The sequence below is a fragment of the Pundamilia nyererei genome, unplaced genomic scaffold, assembly GCF_000239375.1.
Source record: "Pundamilia nyererei isolate P.nyererei 1_Seehausen unplaced genomic scaffold, PunNye1.0 scaffold00076, whole genome shotgun sequence".
Taxonomy (NCBI): domain Eukaryota; kingdom Metazoa; phylum Chordata; class Actinopteri; order Cichliformes; family Cichlidae; genus Pundamilia; species Pundamilia nyererei.
Window position 1 is genome coordinate 2,757,826 of NW_005187477.1, and position 10,858 is coordinate 2,768,683.

Sequence of the window (10,858 nt, forward strand, 5' to 3'; positions counted from 1 at the left end):
ATCCAATATATGCATCCATCCATCCATCATCCATCCACTCATCCATCCATCCATCCTATATATCCATCCATCCATCCTATATATGCATCCATCCATCCAATATATGCATCCATCCATCCATCCATCCATCCATCCATCCATCCATCCATCCATCAATAACACATTAGCCGTGTTAGCCCTGCTGCTTGTGCCCTGCTCTTTATTTACTCTTGTGAGCAGGAGAGTGAGAACAGTCCTTATCACATTTTATTATTTAACTTGGACAGCAGAGCAGCCGTGGTGCATAATAAAAATGTAAAAAGGCTAGATTAAACCACTACAGTAGTAAATTAATTTAGAGTATAATTATTTTCTTGTATTTTCACCTCCTTATTCTAGTGTTTCTACTGGTACATGTTTGTAGGTAAATGTCATTTGATTTGATTTGACTGTAAAGCAGGTAAAACGTGATTCCAGTGGAATTCCACGTGTGGTCGTGGGCCATCTGAGTGCTGTGGCATTTTTCCACAGTTATGCAAACAGTGGGTTTGTGGTGACAAGTTTACACACGTGAGTCGGCTAATGTAATGAGCACACAAGTAAACTCCGTATGAATAATTCATAAAGTCGGCACGTCGTCTCTGTCCCACAGAAATGAATGGATCGGATGCCTCATAGATAAAATGGTCTTTGATTGATTGGATTATACAAACAGTGTATCCTCTCCTTCCTTGCCTGCAGAGACAAACATGGCAGAGCATTGTTCCAAAACAGCGTTCTCTCCTTCAGAACCCTTCTAAAGGTGCTTGTCTCCACTCCAGGGCCTGCCAGGCTCCATGAATAACTCTGATCATCAGCAGGATTCAGTCCTTTAAGCCTTCACTGGAAGTCTCACAGTTTCCTTAGAATTACAAACTCTTAGTTTCAGGAAGCTTTTTGAAAACAGACCCTGCTCTTTGATTGTTTTCCTCTAAATTCAGTCTGACAGGTTTTATTATTTCCCAGAATGCAGTTCAGCCTGAGGATGGGAATGTTTTCAGTGATGGATCGACTCGAGTCGGTGAGTAGAAAACAAAATAATACCGTTCCAAACGCAGCGTGTTTAGCAGAGGAATTAAACCTGTGATCCTCTCGGACAGACTTTGTGCTGGTGTGGGAGGAGCCAAGGAGCATGCAGGAGGAGAGCATGGGTGTTAGCCCCGCCCACCGCCGGTGGAGGGAGGAGTTTCTGAAAAGACTGAGACACTCTGGACTTCTGCAGGAACAGGTAAGCTAAACAAACACAGGTGAGTCTGCAGGTAAGGCAAACATGGAGGAAGTGAAACTAAACTGTCACATGACCCACATGCCACCTTCACTTTGGATATCAGGAAATAAATAACAGACATTATATAGACAATAACAGACATAATTGTATCATTGGCTTACTGATGATTTGCTTCTATGTGTTTCTGTTTGATGGATGGAAGCTAACCAGCAGCTAAATGCACCTTTCAATCAATCAATCAATACTTTATTTATATTATAGCTCATTGAAAAGACCAGAGGTGCTCCAAAGTGTTTCTCAATAGTAAAATATGAAATCAAATTTATTACATATGGGTACAGATGCATAGAGTACAAATACATTTCCAGAAAATAAACAAAGCACTAATTAACCCGTGAGTACTAGTTATGATGTTGAAAGGAGGTGAAGGACGCTGAGCTCTTTTCTTCTTCTCTGCAGAAGGAGGTCCTCCAGACAAAGAAGAGGATCTGTTTTGTCCTCCTCAGCGCTCCGTGGAGCGTGCTCTGTTACTACGCTGAGGAGATCAGCCTCAGAGTCCCACTGCAGGTAAAGCCCACGTCCTCTGCCGCCGTCCTCACGCTCAGCAGCCATCTCACGGCATGTCCTCTGTCCTCCTGCAGGTGGTCACCGCCCCCATCGTTAACTGGTCCGAACAGATCCTGTCCAAGCTGTCTCTTCCCAACCTTATGTCCCAGGACGTCCCCAACCCCCCGCCCGACTACTACACCTGCCAGTTCAGGACCAACAAGCTGGAGAGGTACAAACACTCAGGACCTGAGTCCCGTGTCACCCTCTTCCTCCTCCTTCACTCTCCCTGTTTCCTGCCTGCAGGTTTTTGGGCAGCGACAACAAAGACACGTTCTTCAAGACGACCCAGAGACACCAGGTGGTGAGTGAAGAAAACAAAACGGTCTCGAGGAACTCGTGGCCGTGCACTTCACTGTGGTGCATGTAGAAATGAAAACTGAATGTTTATGGTGTATTTTAGGATAGTTTGACTATTTCAGAGGACAAATCCAGAACAGAGAAACAGACAAATAAATGTTAATATTTCAAAAAATCTTTAAACAAAAATACACAAACCAACATCTAAGAGTTTTTAACCCAAAGAACCTGAAAGTGTGAATTTAAGATTTCTTGTGCTGCTTCATTAATGACACAAAACCCGAGCAGATGGGAACTGTGTGTTTGGTCGTGTTGGGAAAGTTTCCAGCGCAGCTTCAACAAACTGAGCTGAGAGCGAGCTGCTCTGATTGGCTCAAAGGCAGAAATACCAGCGAAGCAGATCCAGGATGTATCGGTCAACAGACGGATGCTGGCAGCGGCAACGCCTCCTCCTCAAACAAACTCGACAAACACACACACACAAATGTCCGTGTGTGTAGCACTTTATTTTATGAGTCTGTACTTCCTTAACAATCCACTGAAGTTTCCTGAAAACAACACAAACATGTTTCTGTGGTTCTGAGTGGAGATGGCTGTGGTGTTCTGCAGTGTCCTGGAGGCTCTGTTTCTATTAATGCTAAAAGTTTCACAGAAACAAAGTTTCAGCCCTAGACATGGTTATGCTAGCTTAGCTGAGTCCCTTGAAACCCTCGTGTCCCTCTAGCTGTACGAGATCTTAGCCAGGACTCCATACGGTTCAGTGAAGAACGGGGAGGTGGGCGTCGACCGTCTGCTGAACGAGCAGGTCTTCACCGCCGCCTACCCGCTGCACGAGGTGAGATGTGCACCACGAGCCTGGTCTGAAGCTGCTGTGATTCCCAGACTGAAGCCCAGGCTGATGTTTGATACCATGTTTGCAGGGAGATTATCAGCTGCCGACCCCCCCGGTCAGTCCCCAGAGTTTAAGCCTGAGGCAGATCCTGTATGCTTACTGGGCCCAGTGGTCCTGCTGGAGACGCTACCAACCTCTGGACCACATCAGGGAGTACTTTGGGGAGAAGATCGCACTTTATTTTGCCTGGTTAGGTAAATATGAGGAAAATACCTCCGATGTTATACCGTTATTTGGTGACAAGCGTCTCACCGTGTCTGCATGCAGGCTTCTACACCGGCTGGCTGCTGCCGGCGTCTGTCGTCGGGACGGTGATCTTCCTGATCGGGTTTTGGCTCGTGGCCACCGACGTTCCAGCGTGAGTACAAACTCATCGTCAGCGTTCATTTTAAAGCAGTTTGTGAGGACATGCTCACTCGTCATGGTTGATGCACCTGTGGTGATCTGTGTTTGAATTTGTAGGAACGAGTTGTGTGGTAGCGGAAACAGCTTCATCATGTGTCCGCTCTGTAATATCTGCTCCTACTGGAACTACTCCAGCATCTGCGTCACCTACAAGGTACCTGCCACCACCACACCTCTCACATTTATTTAAATGTTTCCGTTCTCTGGGAAAACACAGGGCGAGGCAAAGCAGCCATATTCCTTATTCCAGCATATATTCATGCATCACTCATCTCACTGATCTCTGTGAGATGGATCGTGGACGTTTCTTCAGAGGTTTCTGTTTCCTGATACGTCGCCTGGCAGATTAATAGTTGGGCAGTTTAAAAGTGGACAGCAGTAGACAACTCTGTCCTCTGACCTCATCTGGTCCTCTGAGCTAAATGTTTGGAAACCAGCACAGGCTGATGTTACTGAGCCATCTGTGTATCCACCACTCTGAAAGGCTGCTTGTGTCTCTGCAGGCAGGTCTGCTGTTTGATAACGGAGGAACCGTTTTCCTCAGTGTCTTCATGTCTCTGTGGGCCATCACCTTCCTCGAGTACTGGAAGAGAACATGTTCATCTTTGTCTCACCGCTGGGACTGCTCCGAATTCCAGGACATCGAGGTGCGAAGCCGTCGCTAAGTTAACCAGTGGATTGTTTCGGGAGGTTTGTGAATTTGTGAATTTCACATCTTTGGCAGGAGCGACCTCGTCCAGAGTTCACCGCCATGGCACCGATGACCATGAGGAACCCGGTGACCGGAGCGGAGGAGCCGTATTTTCCTGAAAATAAGCGGTTCAACAGAACTCTGACTGGCTGCATGGTCATCATCATCATGGTGAGTCTCCTGAAGTCCTCGTAGCCAACACAGTCTAACACGCACGTCCACCCGATCTACGGTCACGGCTTCCACAGGTGTAAGATGATTATTGCGTGATGCCAGCAGAAGGTAGCGTCGTTTTCCACAGTGGCCCCTCCCCCATCCTGCTCTGGAGCTGGCATTCACTCCCGCCTCCAACATGTGAAGCAGTTCTTGTTTGGGGGTCAGCGCTGACATCACTGTGATGGAAAGGAGCTGCAGGTTGGAACCATCAGGGACTGTGGGTGATGCTAATTCAGATTCTGTCCAGCCTGTTATAATGTGGTCTCCATCTATGACCACAACTCCAAAGAAGTTGGGACACTGAGTCAAACACAAATAAAAATATCATGCAGTGATTCGCAAATCTCACAAAGTCTCGTTTTATTGCCAGTAGCACATGTAGTGCTTAAACTGAAACACATCCTGTTGGATGTGATGGAGAACAGAGCACGTTGAAGCCACATGTGACCAAGATGGACAAACGCCACCGTCTCCTCTGGGCCAAAACAGATCTGAGGTCAGACACATTCAAACATGGACGCCGAAGCCTTGGGCTGAAGAGGAGAGCTAGCGTTCAGCTGGGGGGGGGGCGTCAGTGTCCATGGAACTGACAGCTGGCACATCTGGAAAGGCTCCATCAGTGCTGAAAGGTGTAAAGTGGTGTTAGAGCAACATCTGCTCCATGCAGATGTTTCTCAGGAAGGTCTTTGTGTTTGAGCCAGACGACGCTGAACAGCAGACTGCTTCTATAACAGCCTTACGGCTTCAAAAAATCACTTCCCGATGTTTTTATTCACATTTACAGCCTCAGTGGGGACAAAGATGTTAACACCCACCATCAGCTGTACGTTAGACGAGCAGCAGGTCTCCTACGAGCTTTCTGGCCTCACGTTTCTTCTGTTAGCACATTTATGTTTGGGTTTGCTGCAGAGGAGAAAATTAGCCAACCTGAAGCAGCTGCTGTTGCCTGTTAGCAGGTTCATTAAGTTCATGATGTCATGCTTGACAGATCCATATCTGGCCAATGAGATTTCTCTCCCATATGCTAACCAGTCAGTGTGCATCTACATTTATGAATCTGTCTGTGTCTCTACCTTAAATGAAATCAGGTGTCAGTGGATAAAAGGTCTGAAATGACTTCTTCCGCGCAGGTCGCTGTGGTGTTGATTTTTCTCACGGCCATCATTTTGTATCGCACCATCCTCAGCATCATCATCTACAAGTCAGAGTACAGCTTCTTCAGCTTCTCTGTGAGTAAGAGGCAGCTCGCCTGCCTTCACCTGGGTCCACAAAGCTTAACTGAGGACTGCAATATCACTGACGCCATCACACCTGTGTGTGTGTGTGTGTGTGTGTGTGTGTGTGTGTGTGTGTGTGTGTGTTTAGGCTGGGAGAATAGCCAGTTTCTCAGGGTCAGTGTTGAATCTGCTGGTCATCCTTCTGCTGTCCAGGATTTACACCGCCCTGGCCCACATCCTCACCCGCTGGGGTGAGTCTCCCTCCACGTCTCAGCCTCGTTTAAAGAAACTTTACACATTTTCATAAACTGTAGAATTCTGTGAACATGTCTGATCTTTCTGAGACCAGTTTATGAATATTTTAGGAAGTCTACTTTTAGTTGATAACAAATAACAGCTGCTAACGAGCTTTTACTAAGTAATCTTGGTTTTTCATTTTCACCACTGTTCAGGTAAAAATAGACAAATTTAATTTGGCGCCATGATCTTCATTTCATCTGAAGGTGTGTGTGTGTGTACTTGTTTAGACATCTTTGTGGGGACCAACAGTCACTTATGGGGTTTGAAGCATTTTTGACTCAAAATGTGGTTTTAGTGTCAGGGTCAGGTTATGGTTAGGATTAGGCATGGTTAGGGTAAGCAGCTGGGATAAGCATTATGTCAATGAGATGTCCTCACTAAGATATGAAAACGAGAATACATGTGTGTCTGTGTGTTGCTGTCAGAGATGCATCGCACTCAGACGAAATACGAAGACATGTTCATCCTGAAAGTTTTCGTCTTCCAGTTTGTTAACTTCTACTCGTCTCCGGTCTACATCGCCTTCTTCAAAGGCAGGTGAGAGCCAGCGCAGAGCAGGCTGATCATTGAACTGATGGACTCGCCTCGGCTGGTTTGTAAAACCTGCTGATTGGTTGTTTGTTTCAGGTTCATTGGCTACCCTGGAAATTACAACACTTTGTTTGGAGTCCGCAACGAAGACGTGAGTTGATGATTGTGGTCATGTGATGATGATGTGACGATTACAGAGAAGTTGTCATGCGCCGCAACGCTCGTGCACAAAAGGGTCCAGACGCAGACTCAAGCACTAGCAGAAAATGACACTTTATTATGGCAACAAAAACCAGAACCAGAGGAGCAAAACGAGGAACTAAAAAACCCGGGGAAACAGTGACGTGAGGAACCGTGGGAGGCTGCAACAGAAAGGGGAGAAGATTACCAGGGAGCCGGGAAGCGGGGCAAACGCATCAAGACTGAGTTAGACTAGTTGGCTTACAATTAGAGCGGGACCGTGGGAGCTCGGGAGGGACGTCCGTGAGAAGGGAGTCCGTGGAGGTAGTGGATGGGCCAGATGACGCACCGGGTGATCCAACTGGGCAGGAGGACAGGCAGGTGGCAGACGCTGAACGCCGGATCGAAAGCTAGACACAAGTAGGCAGATTTAACGCAGCTCCAACGAGATATTAATGCAACGCTTTCGCGGGAGTCTAGTTGCCACAGAGAGGTGATTAACGGGCTGGCGTGGAGCCTCCGTCAGTGCCGGGCTAAGTAGCTCTTCGGGTAATCACCCCGATGGAGAGCAGGTGTGCCGGTGATGGCCCAGCCCGGGGGCGTGGCTACCCGAGCATCACACATTCCACACGCAGGACCACGGACCGTGACAGTAGCATCAGATCTCTGCATGGAGACCTTAGGTCAGACACAGTTTTTCAATGATGCTGTGAGTGCTCACAGACCATTTCAAACAACTGCTTTCCAAAGGGGGACATAAAGCACCCAGAGCAGCATGTGTGTAGTTATAGTAGGGTACCTGCTGATCCATCAGCTGAGCTGCTCGCAGCTGCATGAATAGATGAACCACTAAACTCCGCCTCTCTGGCTGTGTGTTACAGTGTGGAGCAGGTGGATGTCTCATTGATCTGGCTCAGGAGCTGCTGGTCATCATGGTGGGAAAACAGCTGATCAACAACATCCAGGAGTTCATTTCCCCGTAAACAGACACACACAGATACACAACGAAGTGCACGAGAACAGACTGCATCCTGGTGCCAGTGTCTCTCACAACAGTGATGCATAACGCACAGTTATGTGGATTTGTGTCACCGAGCGCAGTCTCGCTTTGCAATGATGTGGGCTCGTTACTTGCAGGAAGGTGAAGTCATGGTGGCAGAAGAGGAAGCTGAATCCTCAGCTGAAGGAGGCGGGACAGGAGGCCCAGAGGCAGGAGGAGGCTTCTCCCTGGGAGGCAGACTACCAGCTGCTGGTCTGTGAGGGACTCTTCAGCGAATACCTGGAGATGGGTGAGTCCCAGGTTTATCCTCACATCCTGAGAGTTTCATACGAGTCTGGTCTTCACTGTAAATCCTCCTCATCCTTTACAGTGATTCAGTTTGGGTTCATCACCATCTTCGTGGCGGCGTGCCCCCTCGCTCCTCTCTTCGCCCTCATTAATAACTGGGTGGAGGTCCGTCTGGATGCTCAGAAGTTTGTGACTGAATACCGTCGCCCGGTGGTAGAGCGAGCTCAGGACATCGGCATCTGGTTTCCCATCCTGCAGTTCATCGCACACATGGCCGTCCTGAGCAACGTAAGACTGTTTTGGTGTTTTTACGTATGGACGAACAGGTAACGCTTGTGGTGTCCTCGGATCAAAAATGGTCCCTAGGTGAATGGCAAACAAGCATATGTGAATTCCAACCCCGCCGATGTCACTCTCACCTGTTTGGCTGTAAAAGCCCAATTTGTATTTCCAAATTTTGCTCAAAACATACGTTTTGTTCGCACCACAACCATAAATCATGAGCCTATAAATGAGCCGCCAACGAATCTGGACTTGTATTTTCAGGCGTTCCTCATAGCGTTTACGTCATCCTTTGTGCCTCGACTGTACTACCGCTACACCAGAGACAGCACACTCAGTGGCTTCATCAACTTCACTCTGGCTACATCACCGCTCAGCTACCAGCAACAGCACAACACATCCTGCAGGTAAGCATCTGCACCACAACACCATCACCGAGAACCGCATGGGCCGGCCGAGCCCGGTCGGGCAGTTATGGACTTCATTTGAGCACCAAAACAGTCTCAGTCATATGATCATACAAGACCAGACATCTCAGCAGCTTTGAGGTTGGGCTCAAAAGTGAAATGTCAAGTTTTCAAAGAAAGAACTTTGATTAGAAACTAAATCTAAAGCACGATAGCAAAGTGTCCCGACTGTTTTAACTCCACGTCAGTAGCCACATCTTTGTGTGCCTCACACTTGTGAGCTCATCACTGCCAGGTCAACACTTCATCTTAATACATCCTCTGTGGTCATTAGCCACGTTATAGACTCTTCATATGGCACATAATGGAACAGGAATATCATTTATATGTAGATGCACATCTCCCCTGACCAAGTAATGTTTGGGCTCAAACTGGGCTCTGTCTAACATTACGTTCAGCTAATGTGGGACTGGAAGTAGATTACATTAGACTTACTGGTCCCACATGATCACAACACAGTGGTTGTCATGATCAGAGTTCGTGGAGGTCACGATGGACCTGCCCAAGCTTAAAATGGGTGGACGCCTTTTTTCTAGATGTGTTTTCAATGAGATCCAAAGACAATTCAGTTTTATTTACACAGCGCCAAATCACAACAACAGTCGCCTCAAGGTGCTTTATACTGTAAGGCAGACCCTACAATGATACATACAGAGAAAAACTCCACAATATGACCCCCTATGAGCAGCACTTTGGCAACAGTGGGAAGGAAAAACTCCCTTTTAACAGGAAGAAACCTCCAGCAGAACCAGGCTCAGGGAGGGCGGTGAGATGAGGAAGACAGGACAAAGACATGCTGAGGAAGAGAGACGGCAGACAACTTTTTACGTTTTTATTTGACAACCTAATCTTGACGTCACCTTTCATTTAACATTTGGTCGGTAGGAACAAAATCCTGAGGACAAATTCACTGCTGCCGTTAATGTTTCGAGTGCTGTAGAGGAACCAGAGAGCGTCTGAATGTTTACTGCAGCTCATTTTAGTTATTCTGCAAATTTAAAATGCTGGTGGCGTCATAATATAGTGGTTTACAGCTCTGCGGTTAAGTCCCAGCAGGAGACACAGAGCCTTTGTGTCTGAAATGTATCGGGAGTGAAACTGTGCCACGTAAAATCGTCGAAGCTACCTTCTGTGAACGAGTAGCACAGTACCTACTGCAGGCGATCGACGCGTCGTTATCGTCCACAGGTATTGGGCTTTCAGGGATGAAAATGGTGAATACCTGCCAGAGTACTTCCACCTCCTCGCTATACGGCTCGGTTTCGTCATCATCTTTGAGGTCAGTGTCTCTCAGACTTCACTGAACCCCGAGCGGTCTGTGAACTGCTGATCGGCAGTCCGCACATTGAAGACTTGTCCCGTTTTTCTTCCTCAGCACGTAGTCTTCTTCATCGGCCGCTTAATAGATTTGATGGTTCCTGATGTGTCCGAAGAGGTGGAGATGAAGATAAAGAGGGAGCACTACATGGCTAAAGAGGCTCTGGCTGAGAACCAGGTATCAAAGTTAACAGTGTCACATGACGGTTTGTCTTGCAGTTTGTTTACTATCGTGTTCTATGCCTGCAGTCTCTGGGGAAGACCATGATTCCTGGGAATGGGGAAGCCCCGCCCAGTGAACTGCGACAGCGTAGATCCAGAATCTCTCCACAGGAGAGCGACCCACCGTCACCGAACCTGGAAGAGATCGCAGAGGAGACTGAAGCAATATTCAGCTCCTAAGACGAAGCTCAGGTGGACTTGGGCTACAACACCCAACGCTCGTTTTTAACCACTGGCTGCTTATCACTGTGCCTGTCATCAAATAACTCTTTAACTGTAACTTACTATTTTCAAAACTTGCCATGTTTGTTGTAATTGAAGTTTCTGAGTTAAATGCTAAATGTTGCTCAGCAGCACCTGATGGGAGGCAGTTAGCGACATCGCTGTAACATGAGCTGGGCTTTTTCATGTAATAAACATTTGGATATCTGTTACACATAAACTTATACATATCCAATAGGGGTGCAGCGATACTCGTATCGATATTGAACCGTTCGATACAGGGCTTTCGGTTCGGTACGCATATGTATCGAACAATACAAAATTTTTAATTATTTTATCAACTTTCCTTCTGACGATGCTGTCTGTGTTGAGCGCTCAGTGGATCTGCGCTCGACAGTGCAGCCTAGGCGGAGTAGTCGAACGCAGATTCACTGAGCGCAGGGCAAGCTAGCGAGACAGAAGTTAAGCTCTCCTTG

At 47.4% G+C, this 10,858-nt stretch overlaps 1 protein-coding gene across 3 annotated transcripts in view; it reads left to right on the plus strand.

Annotated features, from left to right (window-relative positions):
- Positions 1-10,858, plus strand: part of ano7 (anoctamin 7) — a 17,151-nt gene that overhangs the window by 5,266 nt on the left and 1,027 nt on the right. Inside the window, exons 3-24 of one of the 3 annotated variants that reach the window (XM_005737502.1) lie at positions 985-1,039; positions 1,119-1,246; positions 1,706-1,813; positions 1,888-2,024; positions 2,099-2,156; positions 2,877-2,987; positions 3,073-3,238; positions 3,312-3,402; positions 3,507-3,603; positions 3,953-4,096; positions 4,174-4,311; positions 5,487-5,585; positions 5,722-5,824; positions 6,299-6,410; positions 6,501-6,555; positions 7,466-7,563; positions 7,722-7,873; positions 7,955-8,160; positions 8,419-8,561; positions 9,810-9,900; positions 9,997-10,116; positions 10,188-10,352. In XM_005737502.1, coding sequence (XP_005737559.1) covers positions 985-1,039; positions 1,119-1,246; positions 1,706-1,813; positions 1,888-2,024; positions 2,099-2,156; positions 2,877-2,987; positions 3,073-3,238; positions 3,312-3,402; positions 3,507-3,603; positions 3,953-4,096; positions 4,174-4,311; positions 5,487-5,585; positions 5,722-5,824; positions 6,299-6,410; positions 6,501-6,555; positions 7,466-7,563; positions 7,722-7,873; positions 7,955-8,160; positions 8,419-8,561; positions 9,810-9,900; positions 9,997-10,116; positions 10,188-10,340 — 2,565 coding nt within the window. In that variant the 3' untranslated portion in view covers positions 10,341-10,352. Of the gene's footprint in view, positions 1-984; positions 1,040-1,118; positions 1,247-1,705; positions 1,814-1,887; positions 2,025-2,098; positions 2,157-2,876; positions 2,988-3,072; positions 3,239-3,311; positions 3,403-3,506; positions 3,604-3,952; positions 4,097-4,173; positions 4,312-5,486; positions 5,586-5,721; positions 5,825-6,298; positions 6,411-6,500; positions 6,556-7,465; positions 7,564-7,721; positions 7,874-7,954; positions 8,161-8,418; positions 8,562-9,809; positions 9,901-9,996; positions 10,117-10,187; positions 10,671-10,858 lie in introns of those variants that run through there. The other 2 variants (XM_013911951.1, XM_005737503.1) reach the window with 2 other exon arrangements.